Genomic DNA, 23,060 nt, shown 5'->3' with positions numbered 1-23,060 from the left:
CTATATTGATTTGTGCTAAATTGGCATGTACTTGTGCATATTTAATAATTTTTAATAATAATAATTTTATTTGATATAGCACCTTTTACAGACCAGAGTCACAAAGTGCTTCACACAAAAGACATTAGTTAAAAATACAGTAGGAACCAAAACAGAAAATAAACAAGCAAAAACAAATACAATACCAATGAAGATTAAAAGACTATAAACCCAAAATTACATTTGCCTCTGTTATATGAAAACCTAAACAGTCGCCTGTGAGCTGAAGTTGTACAAAGATGCATTAAGTTACATCGTTTGATATTTATACACTTACGTTTTATCTTACTCTCCCCCTCTACCGATGTCTGAAAAAACATACATTTACCTCAACTACAGCCTACATCGATCTCATTTTAATTCTATAACAATACATTTTTACAATATACACTTTGGACATATATACCAGCGTATTTAGCTAGCATACAATTATATGCTCAATAGATATGTTTAAACACTAAAACAATCGGTTGAATAGCTAAGTTTAAGCGGAAGGATGTGTTTAATTGTCTTTTCATACACAGAAGAAAGTGGGAGGAGAGGATTGCCCTTACTAAATATGGCGGTGTCTGGCTTCACTGCCTGTGTCAGGTTTCAGTTGCATTCTCCTTATGGGAGTGAAGCCTCTTTGCCAGTAGTATCTTTAACCTATGAACCCCTGAGTGTGCCAGTCCTCCGCCATATTGACTGTTGTCTTGACTGGAGGAGATAGAGAACATTTTGAGGTCCGGGAAGAAACGAAAGTGTGCTCTTCAAATCATAGAAACTGGTGCAAACTTGACCAAAGCGTATTATAAACACCCCCGTAATGGCAAGGAAGAAAAGCAAGCAGCAAGGGGTCGCTCAGAAGGAGCTTGCGCCTGGACAGCAGACCGTAACGTTGCCGAAGAGCCCAGTCTCTCCCGGCGATGCAGCTGACGGTGGCGGGGGAGATGCTGGGCTGGATAGGCTGGCCACTACCAGGGCGAACCAGGTAAGTTAGCTAGCAGCAAGCCAATCGCTGCTTTTAAAATAGGCTAGCTAGCTTCTGAGCTAGCACCTCTCTGCTAATCCAAGCATCCCCCATTGTGCTTTTATTTAATGTAACGTTAGTTGGATCCTGCAGAGGTGAAGTTATATATGCATCCGCTGGCTGATTGAAAGCTATTTTAATCAGTAGTCGTAGGTGTTGAGGTCTCACGTCGTTTGATATGTTAATTAATAAATAATACGCTCAACTTAGCGAGCAGACTCGTCTACTACAGGCGGCGTTGAGGCAGTGTGGCTAGCATTGCAGTCCATCTCCTCTGACGGACAGGTGACATTGTGCCTCGGACAGGTCTTCCCATTTCCAGCGTTTACAACTCTTCAACCTTAACCAGAAGGCTAGCCGGGCTACCATAACCAGCTAGCGTGCTGCAAACGTGCTTACTGCCTGCACTTGAACCCATCCACAGGAACCACTCAGCCAGCAGTAGCTAGCTAGCTCAACAGCTGCTAGCTAGCTAGCTAGCTAGCTAATTAGCTATTTAGCTGAAAGAGATAACCGCTTCATAATAGGGCTAGGTAACTCCCAAACATGGTTCGAGTTGTTTTTTCGACTCCATACTGTTGTTGTTTTTTGCTGTACCGCACTACTTTATCGGAGTGTGACAGGAGCTTATGTCAAAAGTTTCAGTGCATGCAGTTATCAGCCAGTGATGCCTAACGTTAGCAAAATCGAGGTCAGTAACGTTAGCTAAACTGAGGGTAAACACCAACCTCAAAGAGAAGATGGTACGCTGCAGGCTGGACCACTGTCGCCTCAGCAACCAGCTAACCTTACATCTGACCTCTGAGCCTTACAACTTGCCTGATTTTTGCTTTGATTACATTATATACCAAATGTGTAAGATGCCTGTCTAGACACGTCTCATAACAATAAATATTTCATTCTTAGGCAGATTTGTGTTGTACTTTGTACTTTTTAATAACCTGGTTATCTCTAAAAGGTAATATCTATCACAATATCATACAAGTATGCGGTATCCAGAAAATACTGGGAAACATCTAGCTGTGTCTATAACACATAAATTGATTTAACCTTTCAACTGGAGGACACCTTTGTATTAGACTAAATTTGTTTTAGCTAATTGTACATAATAAACTGTAAACACACAAATATAATTATAGATCTGTCTGTTTTGATTGCCTACTTTGTTTAGTTGGCATTGTCAAAAATTGTAAAGTAGAGCTGGGCAATATATCGATATTATATCTATTGTGGTATGAGACTGGATATCGTCTTAGACTTTGGATATCGTAATATGGCATAAGTACTGGTTTTAAAGGCTGCATTACAGTAAAGTGATGTCATTTCAGAATTTACTAGACTGTTGTAACTGTTGTAAATTGTTATATTATTTGCCTTTACCCACTTAGTCATTATATCCACATTACTGATGATTATTTGTCAAAAATCTCATTGTGTAAATATTTTGTGAAAGCACCAATAGTCAACACTACAATATCGTATCGATATTGAGGTATTTGGTCAACAATATTGTGATATTTGATTTTCTCCATATCGCCCAGCCCTATTGTAAAGACATCTGACTGAATAGACCCTAGTTTAGCCCTTTCTTCTAGTGTTTAACTGGTAATCACAGGCTAATACTTGACCTCCTCTATACTCTTTCTCTACCTAGCCTATGCACACCTGCTGCCTCCTGTGCCACAGAGAATTTAAGGACTGGGGAGCGAACTCTGTGAACGGACTCCCTGGGGGCCATGGGACCAAGCTGGCTGACGCAGTGCCTGCGCTCTCCCAGGCCTTATTGCGGGAGGCGCCAGGACGTAAGCTTGCTGATGCAGTGCCCTCGCTGTCTCAGTCCCTGCTTGGTGAGGTGCCTCTGTGGATATGTCAGAGCTGCTGCAAGAGTGTGGAAGAGGAGGAGAGGCGGAGCACCCAGGAGCAACCCACGCCGGTAAATAAAAGAAGAATGATTTGGGTTATATGTGTGGATCCTTTTCACAACTTCTTTTTAAAACGTTTTAGTTAAACTGTGTTGTCTCTGTCGACTGAGGTAATGTCATCTTTATTTAACACACAACGCATTGCATTTGCATGTGCTTACTCGCTAAACAAATCTGCCTGTCTAAATGTCATGTTGGATTTAATACATTTAAACATGTAGTCTACTTTTTGCCTCTTCAGAAGTAACTTATTTTGTAATTGTGTCTCTGTGGCATATGTAAGGCAGCGGCAGCTATTAACTTTACTTTCTTAGTTGTTTTTACATAAATACTTTACATGAAATGCAAATTTTGAAGACTTCTTTATCATCCTTAAGCTTGACTGCAGATTAACATGGTGTTCAAGATGTTTTGTTGATATTGGCTTAAACTTGCAAATATTCAAAATAGCAAAAAAGGAACAGAAGAAGGGATTTTTGAACAGTCCCCTGCAGAGGTTTGTTTTTTGGTTACTCATGGTTGATTAATGCATTATATATATATATGTATATGTATATATATGTATGTATATGTATATGTATTTTTTATTCATGAAATTCACACAAAAAAACAAAAACAAACAAATAGACAGGACGGAGTAGAGCAAAATAAAACGAACTGCCAGCTCACATAAATGAGTTCATGGCGGCTCAAAGCACAATGCCATACAGTACAGTACAATACAGTCCGATACAATTAGTTCCCAGGTTGACACCTCTCCCTCCTAATGTGTTCAATAAAGGGTCCCCAGATCTTAGGAAACTTGGGGTGGGCATTGGACAGAGTATGCCAAATTTCTTCAAGGTATATCCAAGAAACCATGTCATTTAGCCATTTTTAAAGCAAGGAGGGGAAACTTATTTCCATTCTCTCAGGATGACCCTCTTTGCTATGACCATACCAAACATTAGGGCTTGTTGTAACCTGATATCTCAGAGAGCCCATCAGGGATTAGTTGTCTGCTACGTCGCTGTACAAATAAAAAATGTCATCCCAGAAACTCTTGAGCTTGGGCCAAGACCAGAAAAGATGACCTAGGGTCCCGTCACCCGACTTGCACTTATCACTGATTAATGCATTTTTAAAGATGTTTCTGCTTGTCTTGTCACACTCCCAAGATAATATTGCTAGTTACTTGGTGCCAACATCTAAGGCTAGGTAGACAGCCCTGTGATTAACCAGTTGGGTTTTCTTTTCTTCAGCTACCATTGTCACACTCTTCCTCCTGCAAGTCCCAGAGCTGTGGGAACGGTTACCCGGAGCAAAGTACTGTGGATTGGGACCCGAGTTCCTTCCTGTCAGCCCACAAACTGTCAGGTCTCTGGAACTCTGCCCACACCAACGGAGGGGAACACTGCAACCACAACACTTCTTCACACTCACAACAAGGTCTGTCATCAAAGGGTAAAATACAGCTCCAGAAAACATTTAATGACAGTGACAGTAATTGCTGAAAACATCACAAACCTAAATTTCACGCTGTGTTGCGAGTTTGTTTTGTGAAATGGACAAATAAATAATCAATTCTGCCAAGATCTTAATAGCTACATAAACTACAGAACTAAGCATTTATTGCATGCCTGGACAGTGTTTCTTTTCGGATTTTTTTTTAGCAGTTTGAGGGGGGGGGGGTTGGTGGTGATAAGGTTAACGAAAAGTTTGCTGATCCCAGACTCCCCACCGCCTGCTGTGTCCGCAGCGCCGGGGGTTTGCGCTGGCTGAATTCAAGTTGCTAGAGCAGAGCTGCCGCCTGCTCTCCTCCCGGTGAAGTAGTCTCCTAGCGGCAGGAAGTGAGGCAGAATGGGACGCGGGGTGCGCTAGCTAGCTAAATGTATTCATCAAATTCAGTGCCCCATGTTGCTATTTTCCAAGATACCGTAGCTGTCTTATTTTGCGGGTCCCACATGAGTGCGATCCCAATGGGAACACAGCCGTCGAGGCTTTCGTCCCTGTTTGTCACTCTGCCTGAAGAGAAATGGTTGTACTTGCGCTGTTTATTTGGTTGTCATGACTTTGCCTCCTGTCACTGTTCCAGTTGCTCACCCTCAAAGTGGAAAGAGAGCACACGACCGTTTGTTTGAGTTCAGTGGAGCGTACAGCTCTGCAGAGTCGTGTAATTGCGACTTCATGACCTTTCATAAAATTCTGAAGCAGTGGCGGCAATAAATGTATAAACCGAAACACAGCTGGACTTACAGACCAATATGACGAAGACTCAAAAATTGACCCTCAAAAACCCCTCTGTCATGGAGTGGTGAAAAGTGATCATCTTTCACACGCACTGTAATTAGTTTCTTGAAATATTTCAATGCACAAACCTCCAATGGAATTCTGATATGGTGCATTATGATTCCTGACTTTTCATGATGGATATTATAATTGTTTCCCAGTAAGGCTGGTCATGAATAATGAAAAAAGTGGAAATCAAAAATTGTGATGCATTAAGAAGTTTTACATTGAAATTGAACCATGGTGTATCTTACCCCAATTCTTTTAACACATAGTGTTAAACAGATTTATTTCTTTGTCATTTGGCTGTTCAGTGGTTTCATAGGGACTGTATTACAAACTAACTCCGATGCACTACCTAGCTATATCATTTACTAGCCATAAGAGGAGAACTGAATGTGAAAGTGAGACATTATGATCTTTTCTTGGCTCCAGTCAAACCACTTTGTAGAGGCTACCTGGTGCATAACTTTGGTTGTATTTCTAGTTTAGCAAATACTCCCAATGGCTCATGATGCAAAAATTGCATTTAAACTACTGTAAGTGAAAGTAGTTATACATGATGGCATATGTGCTCAGTGAGTGAAGCTGTGCCCGTCTGCATGGGCAAAGTTACATTCCAAATGGTTTAATTTGATACATTTTGTTGATGTTTGCTGGGGATCAATTGTGTTTTTCAACTAAGTAATATCAAACATATTTGTTGGATGTTCTTCATTACATACTATTGCAAAAGTTTAGGTGGGTTTTATTTTAGTGACTTGTATAAACTTCTACTGGCAGAAGAGTCACTTTTGTACAACAGAAATCATATGTTAAATAGTTCAAATGTTGTTGTACTACTTCCTCATTTTTATTTTGGTTAGCATGAAGGGGTTTTATCCTTAGGGCTTAACAATGTCTTTCAATGCTGGTTTCTTTCTCATAGCAGTGAGAACTGATCACCATTCGACAGTTAAACATGTCTAAAGATGCCTCCAAAGAGCATGGACTTATTTTTACAAAACATAAACAGTCCAAAAAGTCAGTTGTAGAATTACCTTAATATCAGCACCTGGAAATTAAGTCAAGGGCATTGATCAAAGCTCTCTAACTCTCCGAGACGTTCTGGTGATTTTGTGATATGGACAGTAAAAATCCTCCAAATTTCCCCCCCTAAATCTTTACACCTTTTTGTAAGACATTTTAACATAATACACCAACAAATGAATTGGTAAATACTTTTTGAAAAGTTGTTCTTTAACCAAGCTTTAGTGTTGGCAAAGTTTTTGAAAAGCATGGCTGTAATCAAAACGAGTATTTCGCTTTTATTGTAACCGTTATCATGTTCAATTCCCTTCTCAAATTCATTTGTTTTTCATCTGTAGGTTTAACACCAGGATCAGTCTGTCATGAGAAAAGAGGTCTTCATGAAGCGCCTGGGAAATCCGCTAAAACATCGGTGACCAAAGTCTGTCCCTACAGTCACCCATCCTCCCAGAATTCCAGTGGATCTTCTGCTGGGAACCCCCTGTCTACCTCAGCAGACCTTTGTAAGACCACTCCCAAGCACTTCAAGACCATGTGCCGTCGACCAACGCCACCAGGTATAATTTCCTGTGACTCTTAGGGTTCAATAGCATTTTATGAAATCAGAACCCACTATAGAATCCACTTATCAAGCTTCATGTTTAAAAGATCTCATTGAATCTGCAGTGTTTAGGTAATAGGAATATGTAGAGATAAGATATGAAATGTTGAATTTAAAAATGCATCTGACAAATTTCAGTAATAAGTGTGGTTTACTCACTTTGCTACAAAGTTTTTTTGTTTTTTTTTAAAGAGTAACTTTCTGTTATGGACACCAATCATTTAAACAAGATTTATTATATTGCACAGATCTTGTTTTTAGATGGAAAAACGTTTTTCATACTTAACAAAATTGGCCAGCCAGTGCTTGTATTTTAATTTGAAAGTAAACTTGGTTAATCTATAGAAAAGTGGACAATTTAGCTTACATTTATGACATTAGTGGTAATTGCATTAATGGTAATTGGCCTACTCATTTGAGGTAGTGTGTATATAGACGTATTCAGGTAATTAGGAAATCCCATTAAATAAACTGCGGACCAGAACACAAACTGTAATGTAAAAAGAGGATTCAGCGTTTGTGATCTTGAAGTCGTTTTTATTCATGTTTTCCACTGTCCAGGTGAAGCCTTCCACCCCAGTGACCACCATCAACACACAGACTTGTCAGTACCCCCCAACAGTCCCACCGGCCTGTCTTCCCAGCATTCCTCCCTCCTGCCCCCGAAGCCAAACTCTGGGCAGCACGGTCACGTAACCTCCTCGTCTGGCACCGGTGTGGCAGCCCACTCTCCCTTCCCCCCGCTGGTCCCAAACCTCCACGGCCCTACAGCCAAACTCAATTCTCCCGGTCCAGACAGCCCAACATCTGTCCATAAACCCAGCCCGTGCAAAAACGCCCACATTCCTGCCGTGAACACACAGCACAGCAAACTGGGCACGTCTATCATGGGCTGTAACCACCCTTGTAATGGACACAGTGCGGGAACAGTGGCCACTTCAAATGTGGGGGGCCATCTGACAGCTGGGGTCTGCAGGTTAGTAATACTATCTCAGCATTGTTTCGAATTTTTGTGAAATTGAGAAACCATTTCTGTAGCTGTGTTGATTCAAAATGCAAATGCCTTCTGATGGTTTGAAGGGACCAGGCATGTAAGGGGCACAAAATGACTAATGGGACGTTGTGCCACCCTTCGTCTGAGCTGGAGGAGGGGGAGGATGAAGATAGCAGCTCTGAGAGGAGCTCCTGCGCCTCCTCTTCCACCAACCAGAAGGACGGGAAGTACTGCGACTGCTGCTACTGCGAGTTCTTCGGACACAATGCGGTACTTTGAAACGTTTTGTTCCTCTGCTCTTTTTAAGTAGCAATTAAGAGCTCCCTTTGCTATTACGTACTTGTTAAACATTAAACACCAAAGCTGACATGAAAGTATTTTGCTATGTATTATTTGGTCACAGCCTCCAGCTGCACCGACCAGCCGTAACTACGCTGAGATCCGAGAGAAGCTCCGCTCACGTCTGACCCGGCGTAAAGAGGAGCTGCCTCAGCGTCAAGATTCCGATCTGACGGTGACCGGTGCCATCGACAACCGGGACGTAGATGAGCTGCTAGACTTCATAAACAGCTCTGAGCCCAAACCTGTCAACAGTGCCAAGGCCGCCAAAAGGGCCCGACACAAACAAAAGAAGAAGGTGTGAAACAATGTGTTTTTGAATGTTTGATTTGATATTTTTTCATTTGAATAGGTTTGATCTAATGTATAGGGCTGGGTGTTGGTTTCAAGATTTTGACACCCGTACCCATACAATAATTAAGAACGACCAAAACCTTATTTTATACACTGCTTAGTAATATTAACATGTATTCTTCAAAACCTTTTTTCTTTTTTAACAAAAGAAGACCTAGTAATAATATTAAGTGTTGTCTAAAGCCTCTCTACAAGAATTTACCCAAATAGAGTCAAAATGCCAAGATTTAGATTTAAAGTTCTAGTCGATTTCAGTCCATACAGCTGTATACACATTCGGTTTGCATTAGCTTTAACTTAGTCACGGTTGCTGCATCTGGGGCTTAGCACCGCCCAGGATGATTGTGACTGGCTTAAAGAACCCTATCCCAGAATAGATAAGTGGTGCAGCCAGACCTCACCCTAGCACTGACACAGTGCACAGGAGATAGGTCAATAACTCAATACAGCTCTATTATGGCATTAATAGAGTGAACAGTAAACAATGAGGCTGATATCAGTGAGATTAAATAACAAATGGTAACACTGGATTACATAAATGCATCATTTCCTATTAGTCCCTCATGTGTAGGTAGGCTATTTGAATCCTTTGCATAATGTATATTCAGTGAATGGCTATTGCTAAAAAAATGTACGGTAATTACCAAAAATTTAATTAATTAATTTAAGAATAAGTAAACAAGATTAAAAGTCCGACCAGACATTGGATGCCAAATTTCAGTAGTTTTGATACTCGGTGCTACAGATACGTTTTGGTCAATACCAAAAAGAAAGTATCGAGGTTTGATAATTACTAATGTAATATGTTAATTTTGTGTGTGTATCTGTTCACCCTCTTAAGCCTGTACCATTTCTGTTTCAGGAAAAAGCTCAGCAGGGCATGGGTGCTGCAGGCAGTGACCCCCACTCCAATCTATCTGAGCCTGTCGACGACGAGCCCATCCCCGATGGTCCAGAAGCCAGTCGGTTGCTCGATTGGCCTCAGCTGGAGCTCGAGCGTGTCAACAGTTTCCTCACCAGTCGGCTCGAAGAGATTAAGAACACCATCAAAGACTCAATCCGGGCCTCGTTTAGCATGTACGACCTCAATCTGGATGTTAATGACTTCCCAAAGAAGGCAGCCACGTTGGAGGGCAACCATTTACTGTCCCATCTCAATGGTTCCTCTGACCTGCAGCAGATAGACCTTGACTTGGCCCCTCTTTCACTGGGAACCTTTAAGAGCCACCTGGACCTGGTAAATGGATGGGAGGACACGACCACCGTCTCGTCCCCTAATACCACCAGCACGGCGTCAGGGCTCACTGCTGGGTCCAAGGACATCCAGCGGTTGCACACTACCCCCAGTCTTTCGAAGCTCATAAGGGTTCGGTCCCCAGAAAGATGCACTTCCACTGGATCTGACAGTTTGCCACAGGTGCCAGCCCACGCTACAGCTAAATCGAATGAGGATGCCCCCGATCCCAAGAACACAACAGTTGGGAACGGTGGTGCAAAGTCTAAGAAGAATAAAAAGCAGCAGCAAAGACAGGAGCAATCTGTGTCCGAGCAAAATTCCAACAAAGCAACCAAAGCTGCCTCCGGGAATGAGTGTAGAGAACCGTCTTCTAACGGCTCAAAATCTGGGAACAAACAGCCCCAGCACTCTGCAGACAACCAGAGAAATGGGCCCAGGAAAGCCGAGGAGGGCAGATCGTCTAAACATGCAACAAATGGTGGCCTCTCAAATTCGCAAAGAGGGAAAGGTGACACAGAAACACGAGGAGGTCGATCTGAGCAGGATTTAGAAAGCAAAGCTCATCCCACCGGTCCAGCAAATGGGCAGCAACAGCAGCAAGCCAAGGGGAAAAATAAGAAGAACAAGAACAAGGGTGAAAAATCCAGCAGTGCTATTGGTACAATAAACTATCTTTGCCACTGTGTGCAAAATTTGAATTGTTTCTTAATTTGTCACGTATTTAGCTAATGTCTCATCTTTATCCGTATTCCCTAGATGATGTATTTCTCCCTAAAGATGTGGATCCAACAGAAATGGATGAGATTGATCGGGAAGTGGAATACTTCAAAAGGTAGGCGTAAAATAGCGGTGTATCAGGATACTTAAAAAACAAACTTTGAGCTAAACTGTTTGTATTGATTAACATTAACCGCATCCCTTAAACTGAGCATTATTTCTTCCTCCTCTTCCTGTTTGTCTGTCTTTGTTCCCTCTAGGTTTTGTCTTGATTCTGCAAAACAAACTCGCCAGAAGGTAGCAGTGAATTGGTCAAACTTCAGCCTCAAAAAGGTTCCTTCCAATGCAGCTCAATAACTTGGACGAGTGCCAGAAAAAAACACCACACACCACAAACTCTTTCAGTAGAGCCCCATTTGGCCTGAGGCCTTCTCTCATTCCCTGTTTTCTTCTCTTCCTTACTAAGCCAAGGGACCCTGGTTCAAAAATCACACTCTCCATTCAGAGGACTGAAACATACCTTGTGGCTGACAAGCCAGGGATCATTGTCAAGGCCAACTCTACCCTTTGCTATTATCGCAATGTCCACTTAAATGAGAGATGCAAAAATGGAAAAAAAGTCTGTTGAATCCACTGCATCCATGTGCTTACGTATGTAGTATGTAAACAATTACCTTATATGAAATAAATGTTTTTATCACAAATCTGAGACATTTTAACGTTGTTAAACTTCTGAATTCCAATCAGTTCAATTTGGTGCTTATTACACATTACATTCTGCATTGCTAGTTTCCCGCTCACTACACCAGTCTCAGTAGACACCTGAGATAATTTGTCTTATACTGGACAACTGACAAAAAGGAGCACAAGACATTTTGACCTAATTTTAGAGAAAAACACTTGTACCCTCCTCCTCTGCAGGGGACAATGGTGGCAACCATTGCACTGATTTTACTCAAAAACACTGCAGTACATTCAGCCGTTGTTGATAGTTTTTAATTGGAAAACTTTTCTTAATAATTATGATCATCAAATGATTTGGTAATCATTGGCTGAAACTGAAAGGACAGACACTTGATGACCCACCTGCTACACTGTTTTTTAAAAACATAAATTTTGACCATTAAGTACATCAACAACGCTAATAGAACCTATTGGGAAAATATGAATTTACTGGCTCGCAGGATGCATCCAATGAAGTACCAATGCAAATACGTCCCCACGCATGACGCCTAGAACAGAAACCTCTAAATGCTGTCCCCCAGTCCTGTACTGGGCCAAGTTAAATGCAAATGTTGATTCAATGTCAATCCTCCCTTAGTGTTAATCTTGAACAATTTTATATATTTTATAGTGATATACTATACACTCTGCCATCTGTAGAAGAAAGTCCTTTACCACGGTTTTCTCACTCTTAAACTGTTATTTTAACCCCCTATATCCCACCAGTGACAGGTACACCAGTGTGCAATGTTCATTTTAACATTGGAACCATCACACATTGTTTTGGCACAGTTAATGTCAATGCTTGTACATATTGAGTGATTATTTTGGGCCCTTTTGAGCCTTTTCATGCATTTCTGGGGGTTGTGTGTGTGTGTGAGATATATTTTCAATCATACTACTCTTTTCCCTGTACTGTGACCTTGGTGGCACCCTGTACCTCAGCTAGCCCGTCTAAGTCCAAGTCTTGATCATCTTTTGGTTAGAAATACCACTGAAGAGTGGATACCTTTTGGACAAGGGCCTTGAGATTTACACCAGTACCCATGTTTTTAGTTGATGGCATTCATTGAGGTGGATACTTCTTTTTTTTCTTTTCTTTTTCTCTCCTGAATCTGTGCTGAGATTTAGTTTTCATATAACATCTCTGATTCTTTCCAGGTTATATTCAATTAGAGAAGATTATCTTAATGTTTCGAATGTAGATTTATACTATATCAATAATAGCCAAGTGTATGTTGGCTTGTTTTTTTCTTTTTTTTTTTAAATTCACTTTTGATACTGTGAAAAAATCTTTCGTTCAGAAAGATTAAAAACAATACAGTTTTGACAAAAAAAAAAAGTGTGGTGTTTGCTTTCTAAGTTTATCTATTTGGTTTGGTTTGCACGAGCTGCGTCCTCGAAGACCAGACTGTCGCTTTGAAATGCAGCGTCTCGCTAAGGTTTGACCCTTTCAGCGTTCCGTACATTATCGAAGCTTCCTGTGTTGTGAAAACATGTGTATTAGCTAGGTCTATTTATTGAATTGTGGGTAGAGTATTTGCTCAACAATTTTGTGGCTTTAGCCAGTACATAGAGAACGTTACTGTATTCATAAATAAAATGGAAACCGAAAATCGACCCCAAAAGGTAAGTTAGCTAAGCGTATACTATCGTTCACAGTATTGAGGTTACACTAGCTAATGTTAGCTAACCCTAGCTAAAGTTAGCCAGCTGGTCACCCTTAAAGTTAGTGTCTTTAACTCTCATTCCATGCATACGGTTATCTAGTAACAGTTAAACTAATTAAAACAGACCAATATAGAGAGTTTAAATGTTTGAATAATATGGGATTTTATATGAATGTGTAATGTAAACCGTGTTGGGTAAAACTCCACGATCAACTGGCTAACGTTAACGATAGCCATAATAATGCAGTACGTAATGGTGACGTTTGTATTAACCTGAAAGTCTAGCTACTCCGAACATGGCTAGCTAACTAGCTAGCTAACGTTACCTGCATTTCTATTAGCGTTAAATATAAAAGTGCTTGAGTTCATTCATAGCATTCTGATGTTGAACTAAAAAAACGGCGCGATGGCCTTTAAATTGTAACGTTAGCTAGGCTAACGTTAAGTGTGGACACAATGATGCTATTGGTAATCGGTGTGAAGTTAGGAGACTTGAGGAGTCTTGTGACGCTTCGTCCCTTCACATTTTCATAAGACTATTCACATAACGTTTAATGTTTGTTTGAACTTCTAATATGTCTGTGTCTAAATCCTACTGCCATATTGTTCAAATATGTATCCAGGTGGCACTTGCCAACGATGTCGGCATATACAGATTAATCACATCCGATATCTGTATGCTATTACATTGTGGTAATCTTCAATTCAGTACCATTGCGTGTTTGATCTGCGTATAGAGTATTGAGTCAGAGTCTGTTTTTGCAGATGGTAAACCAAGAGATAATACTACTGATAATGGTGATGTGTTTGTACAGAGATCCCATGGGGAGGATGAAAGGTCTGGATCCGAAGGATCAGAGGATGACGATTATGTTCCTTATGTTCCAGTCAAAATAAGAAAACATCAAATGGTAAGTTGTTGTGCACTGTCCTGTTTTGACACTTGAGAAATTAGTAAGGATACACCAATCTGATCCACCGGTTCGGTGTCGGGGCCAAGACCTCATTAAGCGGATTAGGTATGTAGGTCAGACAACCTTGAGTTTAATGTAGTGAACTATATAGATTTAAAAATTTGGAACAAAATACCACAAGGAATCTGCATTGCCAGATACCCTGAGTTGAAGTATCGGAATAAGTATCAGGAGAGGAACAAGTGTAAACGGTGTGTCCCTGATTAGGGCTATATGGTCAGTTTAACATAGATGTGTCTTGAGGAAACTAACCTTCAGATTACTGTTACAATTGTAACAGTCTATATATAGTGTGTGTATATATATATATATATATATATATATATATATATATATATATATATATATATATATATATTTTTTTTTTTTAAATACAATTGTATATTCATTTTCCAAATGTATACCAACATCACATTCCGTTTCCACATATTCAAATAAAATTTTTGTTTAAAAACATGTAACACACACAGATACAGAAGATGTTACGTCTGCGAGGGAAGGCAGTGGACGAGGAGCAGAAGGACAGTGGGGAGGAGCAGAGAGATGAGGACGAGGGTCTGGGTCCACGCTCCAATGTCAGTCTCCTTGACCAGCATCAGCACCTCAAAGAAAAAGCAGAAGGTATCCAGTTTAAGCTCAACCCACTCTGGATTATGATCAGTGTTGTAATGTAACGAAGTACAAATACTTTGCTACTGTAGAATTTTCACTTATCTGTATTTTAATTCGTTATTTATATTTCTGTAAAACTTTTACTTTTACGCCACTACATTTCCCCTAAGCATTTTAGTTACTCGTTACTACAAAATAAAATCGGAAGAAATTTGTTACACTGGAATAAAGCAGGTTTGGCGAATTGTTGCTCCAAGATAACGCACCCTCCATTCCAGTTGGTGACCTAATGCCGGTTTGTTGCCAAGCGGCAAAAAAAAACAACCATAGGCCGAAACTGAAGAAGAAGAGGAGGAAGCATAATGATCGATAGTGCCATGGAAGCACCTGGTGCAGGCTCTGCCGCCATGGTAACAGACAATGGCCACCCCGACGACGGTGGTGATGAAGATAACGTTACGCACCTTTGGCCATAAAGTTCATAATCAAAGATTTTCTAATGCTTAAGTACATTTAATATCAGAAAATTACTTTTGATACTTAAGTACAGTAACATTTTAAATAGTACTATTCTAAAAGGAGACTTTAACTTCTACCAAAGTCATTTTCTGGTAAGATACTTGTACTTTTACTAAAGTATTGCTTTCAAGTAGTTTATACGAGACTGATTGTGATTGGTGGTGTTGTTATCATACTGCTCATTAGATATTACCATATTAGGTCTGTGATATCTCACCTGCTGTATGTTTTTGCATCTACAGCCCGTAAGGAGTCGGCCAAGGAGAAGCAGCTGAAAGAGGAAGAGAAGATTCTTGAGAGCGTTGCAGAGGGCAGAGGTAAAACAATAATGCTGTCAAGAATTATTAATCAGATTTACCTTGCTAAACTTTTTGTTTAGTTTGTGCAGAATGTTCTAAACCTGAAAACTCATTTTGAATCTTCTAATCTGTCCTCAATCAGCTCTAATGTCCGTAAAAGAAATGGCCAAAGGTATCATATACGATGATCCCATAAAAACAAGGTAAGTTCTTGATCAGTGTATTCTATTTATTTTTTTCTGTTCTATTTTTTTTATTTTTTATTTACTTTTCATTTCACCTGGATGTTCTTTATAGCTGGAAGGCACCACGCTACATCCTGAATATGCCAAAGACCCGACATGAGCGCGTCAGGAAGAAGTTTCACATCCTTGTTGATGGAGACGGAATCCCTCCTCCAATCAAAAGCTTCAGGGAGATGAAGCTTCCCCCAGGTTACAACACACTCCCTCTCTCCCACACATGAATAACACATTGTGTGCCTGTGCGAGGCCTTCAGTGGTCCCACACGATTAACAACTGGCAAACAAATCTGCTTGTTGTTTTTTGCAGCAATTCTAAAAGGTTTGAAAAAGAAGGGAATTGTGCATCCCACACCGATTCAAATTCAAGGAATCCCTACAGTGTAAGTACAGTAAATGGACATATGGTATACGACCAGACTGTGAGTTATGTTAAGTTCGTGTAAATGGTTCATGAATTGACAGCGTTTGTCTGTAGTCTGTCAGGTCGGGACATGATTGGCATAGCCTTCACTGGTTCTGGAAAGACTTTGGTCTTCACTCTGCCAATCACCATGTTTGCGCTGGAGCAGGAGAAAAGGCTGCCGTTCTTTAAGAGAGAGGGACCATATGGACTCATCATCTGTCCTTCAGTAAGACACACACGACAAACCCACTTAATTGATGATGATGCAGCTTGAAATACAGCATAAAGCCTGATTGGTGGTTCCAAAAATAAACACAGCATTTCTTACTGTTTGCACTTCAGACAGATTGCATTTACTGTGAGCAACTTTTCTTTTTTATTTGTGTGCAACTACGCATATCTGATTTGAATACCTTTTCCTTTGACTCCAGCGAGAGTTGGCGAGGCAGACTCACGGCATCATCGAGTACTACTGCAAGCTGCTGGAGGAGGAAGGAGCTCCTCAGCTGCGCACTGCCCTCTGCATCGGAGGAATGTCTGTCAAGGATCAGATGGAGGTAGTAAAACAGTAAGTAAGAGTGAATACTCGTCTGAAAGAAATCCGTTTCTGTCTTGAATTCAGGATTTCACTTTGAACTACTGCCACGCAAAAAAAATATGCACGATGCAGCCACATTAAATCACTCAGAGCAGAACAAACTAGGCAAAAGTTCCAGACGCAATGCATTACAGAAAGCATGCATATCTAGGCACTAATAAAACTGTACTTTAAAAATACTGAATGTGTACCTCCTCTTGGTTCTAGTGGTGTCCACATGATGGTTGCTACCCCTGGCAGACTGATGGACTTGCTGCAGAAGAAGATGGTGAGTCTGGACATCTGCCGCTACTTGGCTCTGGATGAGGCTGATAGGATGATTGACATGGGCTTTGAGGAAGACATCAGAACCATCTTCTCCTATTTCAAGGTGAGTTTTTGAGGCAGTTTTTTTTCCCTCCATTTTTCTATGTCCTGGTTGTCAAAGCCCTGGTTGGACAAATTCACCACTCAATGGGATATCATTGGTCTTTCCCTCTGATTTTCCCCACTGAAAAGCTATGTTGGTAATTCATTAGGGTTGGGTATCGTTTGGGTTTTTTCTGATACCGGTGCTAAATCAATAGTTTTAAAACGGTGCCGGTGCCTAAACCGAAAAAATAAATATATATATATATATATATATATATATATATATATATATATATATATATATATAAGGCCATATGGTCAAAATTAAATGATTGATTAATAATGTAATAACAATAACTTATAACAATGACTTATTTCACCAGTAAATTGCTGGTAAACGACAAAACCAACCACCAGATGGAAAAAGGGTATTTTACAATAACATTGAATGCACAACAAGGCTGGCGAGTTTCAAGTGAACGCACCGTCTGTGTTGTGGGCAGCTAAGTCAGACTGTTACGTCCCGGTGTTGGAATCCTCTACAGGGAAATACAGTCACACTTTACACCGCTTAACGTAAGCTGTCAGCATTTTAACCATTGTGTTTAATCCTGCTACTAGCTAACGGTAACATAGCATATCGTGCGGCGATGCTTCTGGGGTAAAAACAAAAGTCAGGAACCGAAATGTTCGTTCTTATTCGGTCTCGTTACTATTGTTTACGTCGGAACCGGTGCCAGCTATTGGCACCGCATTTTGGTACCCAACCCTTCCAGTTCCTCTTCCAGAATAATGCTTCATTTTGTCTGTAACGGTAGTTGAAATAGCTTTTAACACGGTCCTGATGCTTTAAGAGGTAGCTCATTTTGTCATCACCTAAGCACTCACCATAGTTGGCCCATTAGTCCATCTTCCAGCTGCTGGACTCAAGCTGTTGTAGCTGAATGTTTTATTTATTTCTCAGACAAAAATATTGCCATGAAAAACGGACCTTGTCTTTTTGAGGCTGTCAGACATGGAATGTGTTATTTCCTTATCTAGGGACAAAGGCAAACCCTGCTTTTTAGCGCCACTATGCCCAAGAAGATCCAGAACTTTGCCAAGAGTGCGCTGGTCAAACCTATCACTATCAACGTAGGCAGGGCCGGGGCTGCCAGCTTGGATGTCATCCAGGTATGTTCATTTGTCACTGAAAGAGGTTTTCTGCCTTAGTCGGGGGAATTTATTGAATTCAATTTTCAAACTCACTCATATAAAAATAGTGTGTGTGTGTGTGTGTGTGTGTGTGTGCGCGCGCAGGAAGTGGAATATGTCAAAGAGGAGGCCAAGATGGTGTACCTGCTCGAGTGTCTCCAGAAAACACCACCTCCTGTCAGTATTTCCACATGTTATGAGATTGACATGACATCCATAACTCAAACATGTCAAATGTTACAAAATATTTCTTGTTCATATTAACAGGTGCTGATATTTGCTGAGAAGAAGGCCGATGTAGATGCCATCCATGAGTATCTCTTGCTAAAAGGAGTAGAAGCAGTGGCCATCCATGGAGGAAAAGGTGCACAGAGCTCTGTTCCTATCTTTTAAAGTACATAGCAATCAGTACATAGTTACTCTTCAACTTTGTTGTAGTTGCTCATCATTACCACCAGATGCCATCCTGCTTGCAAAGGTCACCGTTTCTGCTTCATACTTTCTTTAACATTTCCAAGAAACGGAAAGCATTGGCAACACTTTTCTCACATTTTCCATTTGTCATTGACTTGCAAAATATGGTTTATGTTGACATATTTTGTTGATTTATTTTGCAGATCAGGAGGAAAGAACAAAAGCCATTGAGGCATTTAAAGAAGGAAAGAAAGATGTCTTAGTTGCCACAGACGTTGCCTCCAAGGGTCTGGATTTCCCAGCTATACAGCATGTAGTGAATTATGACATGCCTGAGGAGATAGAAAACTATGGTGTGTGTGTGTGTGTGTGTGTGTGTGTGTGTGTGTGTGTGTGTGTGTGTGTGTATATATATATATATATATATATATAGCCTGGCCTTCTTAAAATTGGTACAGTGTTTTTGCTCAGGCTGGTTTGGTGAAATTGTCTCGTTTCAGTCCATAGAATCGGAAGAACTGGAAGATCAGGCCAGACCGGTATTGCCACTACATTCATCAATAAAGGCTGTGGTAAGAAAAATACCAATCATGACAAACATCTAATTCATTTCTATATTGGAGTAGTGATTTTCAGAATATTATTATAGTGAATTTAGTCAGCATAATTCAGTGTTAAATGACAATAAGTTAAAGGAGACCTATTATATGCTAGTGTCAGGTTCATGGTTGTATTTTTTTTGTTTTTACTAGAACGGTTTACATGCTTTAATGTTCAAAAAACACAAATTTTATGCACCTTATATTCACCATGGATGTATTATAAGAACTGGATACAGCGCTCAAGGCGGAGCCTGGTTCATTTTCATAAGAGTTGCTCAGTGGCACAGGGAGGCAAAACCATTTATAAAGTGACCCGGGTGATCGGCACTGCTTCCGAACTGTGCGTAGAACATAGAGCAGGCCCACTAGAGACGTCCGCTAACCTTGAATGGGGATTAAGTGATTTAATCGTGCAGCTCTTCTGGACTTTCCAAATGTTATCGGACCAAATGGATCAAATTCAAACTTTCTGTATAAGCACCTGGAAGGTCCTGGCACTCATGCCCGACTTTTATTTATGGATTTTTCATCAGCTTTTAATACTATCCAACCACATATTTTAGCTTGGAAACTGCGTACCTATTTTAATCTTGATGTAAATTTTGTCGGCTGGATTGTAGATTTGGAACATGTAGATCTCAGAGGGTTAGGGTTAATGGCTTTCTGTCAGAACAGCGCTCCTCTTCCACTCAGGGCAGTGTCCTGTCCCCATTGCTGTACAGTCTTTACACCAATGACTGTAGAAGCCAGCATGGGGACAGGCACATTCTGAAGTCTGCTGATGACACGGTCGTCATTAGCCTGCTCCGTAAAGATGAATCTGAGCATTGGCAAGTGGTGGATGAGTTTGTCCAATGGTGTGATGAGGCCTTTCTCCAATTAAATGCCACAAAAACCAAGGATATGGTCATTGATTGTAGGAAAGTATCCCCCCCCCACCATCTAAGACTTCCATTAAGGTAAAGCTGAGTTTGTTGAACAGTACAAGTCTCTGGGAACCGTCATAGATAAAAAACCTGAAGTTTGATGTGAATTGTGATGCAGTCTGTAAGAAGGGACAGCAACGTTTGTACTCCCTTAGAAAGTTAAACACTTTTAATGTATATAGGAAAATTATGTCCTTATTTTATAAATCTTTTATTGAATCTGTTCTTTCTTTTGCCGTGATTGCTTGGTACGGTAACCTGAACATCAGGGACAAAAACCACCTCAGCCATATTGTAAAGGTGGCTGGTAAGGTGATAGGTTTACCACAGTCCCCCTTGATGGTTATCTTTGACCAGCAAGTACCTCGCTATATTAGACTGCACAAACCAGTACCTTGGTTCAAGACCAATAGGAGTAAAAACTCCTGTCCCATGTGCAATAACTCTTAATTTGCACATGTAATGTAGTACTGGTGATAAATTGTGTTGTGTGTATTGCATACAGGAAAGCTTTTTTTGTACTGGTGTCTTGTATTGTTGCCTCTATTTGTATGTTGTTTGAATGTGTTTCTTTTTTATCTTTCACTCCTGACTACATATCAAGTTTCCCATTTGGGATAATAAAGTGACTGAACTGAAATTCTGAAAGTTTTGCGGGGGTTGTGATGCCAAAAAATCGATCCACTGATTTACAGACGTCTCTTTTGCCATGTTCTTTAAGTCTATGGCAAAAGTCTTTTTCAGCCAGGAGTTGAAATTCCCCAATTTGGCCACTATGTTTAATTTGCTTCAAAGTCTGGTGCATTTCCGGGGGCCCTCTGTCTGTGATGCTCTGTTGGAGTGCCTGTCTCTCAAAGAAGCCTAGTCTTCTCTGATTGGTCAGCGTTTCCAGATCGCTGCTGGAGTCTGTGCTCTGCTGTTGATGTCTCTGTACAGTCCGTTGCAGCCGGGGACTGACTGCAACAGTGCATAGTGGGACTTAATACTGTGAAAAATCGCCAATAACGGTCCTAAACCAAATATGATATGTTCCACCAGGAATGTAATCAGAAATTGGGGAGAAATTAACTGCATTGGCAGCCAAGATTACAGCTTTCCCTGGCGTTGGCTATTGCTACATTTAGTAACTATATATAGCATTTTACTGTCAAAAATCACCAACTAAGGCACATGTGCAGTGTATGTGATGTAACTGCTGCGGTAGCGTTCCTGGAGCAGATGACCACTTTTGGAAAAGCGGTCATACCAAGCAGCAAGCAGAGAGTAGAAAAAAAATCAGTTGAAACCAGAGCGTTCAAAAAACAGTGTGAAATCTGAGATTTTAGCTCACAGGGATTTCCTTTTAAATATGTATACCTCATTATTTCAAGCTTTGACCACATTTATTGTGAGCATTCGTTAACATTATAGGTATGACAGAAAATAAGGAAAGGCAAGTCTATTTTAACATTAAGTGTACGTCTTTCCCCATAGATGAGTCTGTGTTGATGGACCTGAAAGCTCTGCTAGTTGAAGCCAAGCAGAAGGTTCCTCCAGTCCTCCAGGTGCTCCAGACAGGAGACGAGACCATGCTGGACATCGGAGGTGAGTCGTTCACACCAAATCTAGTTCATATCGCCTGCTCCAGGCCTACATCCTCTCCATTTATGGGAAACTCTAATTTTCTTTGTTTTTCCCTTTTAAACGTCGCTCTAACCTGATCTGATCTTCTCGTCTCAAATGCACAGAAGTGTGCAGTGACTACGTTTACAAGCTGTCAATTTTCGGGTTATGGTCGGGTTAAGGTCACTATTCGGGTTTCTGAAACATTCGGAATAACCCGTTTACATGCGTGAGCAGAGAGAGTTACTCCTGTATACATGGCATTTGTAATCAAATGGCAATATCCCGACGTAAACGGCGACGCACGGTTAGCGTCTGGACGTAGCCTACGGACAACCTTAAGACGCAATAACTTTTCGTTCACCTTCTTATAAATCTCACTATCTCGGTACTTTCTGCCGTCAACAAAAGACATTATATTCATGGTTTTCACCACACTAATAAAGAAATTGGTTTCCTCCTCGCTCCAAAAGTGTGGTGCTGTGCTGCGTCTCGCCATGTTTACCTCTACTTCTTGTTTACTTCCGGTATACTGCGCGCAGGTTTTCTGCATTGACACATATATATATATATATATATATATTATTATAGTATATAATTATTATTATAACTATGTTTTCTGGCGCATACAAGAAGTTCCTCTACTCAAAACACCAAGATTCCTTGCGCGAATAGAACCGCCGCAGAACACAAATCAATGTTCCTTTTGATGGGGATATGCCGATACGCGTTTACATGACCAAAATTTCGGGTTAGAAAAGGGGTAACCCAGGTAGCATATTCGGGTTTTTAAAAACCGGAATATGAGCATATTCGGGTTTTTGCCGGTGTTTACATGGCCGTGCGCGACCGGGTTATTGCTAATATTCCGGTTTTGAACGGGTTATTGGCTGCATGTAAACGTAGTCAGTGTTTGCAAACCCTTTGTGACATACCCGATTCTCATGTTTCCACAGGAGAGAGGGGCTGTACATTCTGCGGAGGTCTGGGTCATCGTATTACAGACTGCCCTAAGTTGGAGGCCATGCAGACCAAGCAGGTCACCAACATCGGACGGAAAGACTACCTGGCTCACAGCTCAATGGACTTCTAAGAGTTTCTAATTAAAGAGAAGATTCTCCAATGTTAAACGGAACTGAAAATTTCTGACGAAATGTTACAGCTGTGTCGGGTTACTGAACTAAGGAAGTGTATTTTTTATCATCACCTAACAGTTTGCAGGTTCATCAGATGAATTTTCTTTTTGACCTTTTTTTGCCCTGGATGTGTAGACTTTGTAATATACATTTTTGATACTCCAATTGTAAATAAAAAACACTATCTGTTGATCTGTTATGTTCTTGTCTAGAATAATACAAAGGTGTGGTACCGGTTTTGTATGGTGAGGAAGTTGCTAAAACGAGCAGAATAATGTAA

The 23,060-nt window shown here is 40.7% G+C and overlaps 2 protein-coding genes across 3 annotated transcripts; both read left to right on the top strand.

Moving 5' to 3' along the window:
* Positions 1–634: 634 nt before the first annotated feature.
* Positions 635–11,231, top strand: fam193b (family with sequence similarity 193 member B). 2 transcript variants are annotated; one of them, XM_039814166.1, is made up of 10 exons: positions 635–1,012; positions 2,706–2,984; positions 4,215–4,401; positions 6,609–6,827; positions 7,433–7,847; positions 7,952–8,135; positions 8,269–8,502; positions 9,421–10,429; positions 10,552–10,627; positions 10,773–11,231. In XM_039814166.1, exons 1-10 carry the CDS (start codon positions 848–850, stop codon positions 10,867–10,869), a joined length of 2,865 nt encoding a protein of 954 aa, XP_039670100.1. In that variant the 5' UTR covers positions 635–847; the 3' UTR covers positions 10,870–11,231. The 2 variants fall into 2 exon arrangements, with proteins under 2 accessions (XP_039670100.1, XP_039670099.1); XM_039814165.1 differs by having other exon boundaries at positions 636–1,012; positions 9,421–10,453.
* A 1,457-nt stretch (positions 11,232–12,688) lies between these two features.
* On the top strand, positions 12,689–22,970 carry LOC120567264 (probable ATP-dependent RNA helicase DDX41). The gene is made up of 17 exons (XM_039814167.1): positions 12,689–12,864; positions 13,721–13,816; positions 14,350–14,500; positions 15,253–15,327; positions 15,452–15,512; positions 15,607–15,743; positions 15,862–15,934; positions 16,030–16,183; positions 16,389–16,525; positions 16,763–16,925; positions 17,948–18,079; positions 18,206–18,277; positions 18,368–18,464; positions 18,718–18,867; positions 19,015–19,086; positions 21,516–21,626; positions 22,601–22,970. The coding sequence occupies exons 1-17, from the start codon at positions 12,838–12,840 to the stop codon at positions 22,735–22,737; spliced, it is 1,845 nt and encodes a 614-aa protein (XP_039670101.1). The 5' UTR covers positions 12,689–12,837; the 3' UTR covers positions 22,738–22,970.
* Positions 22,971–23,060: the final 90 nt, after the last annotated feature.

This window comes from Perca fluviatilis, chromosome 10, assembly GCF_010015445.1.
Source record: "Perca fluviatilis chromosome 10, GENO_Pfluv_1.0, whole genome shotgun sequence".
NCBI lineage: Eukaryota > Metazoa > Chordata > Actinopteri > Perciformes > Percidae > Perca > Perca fluviatilis.
The sequence above is the reverse complement of the archived record's forward strand: the minus strand, read 5'-3'. Positions and strand labels throughout refer to the sequence as shown.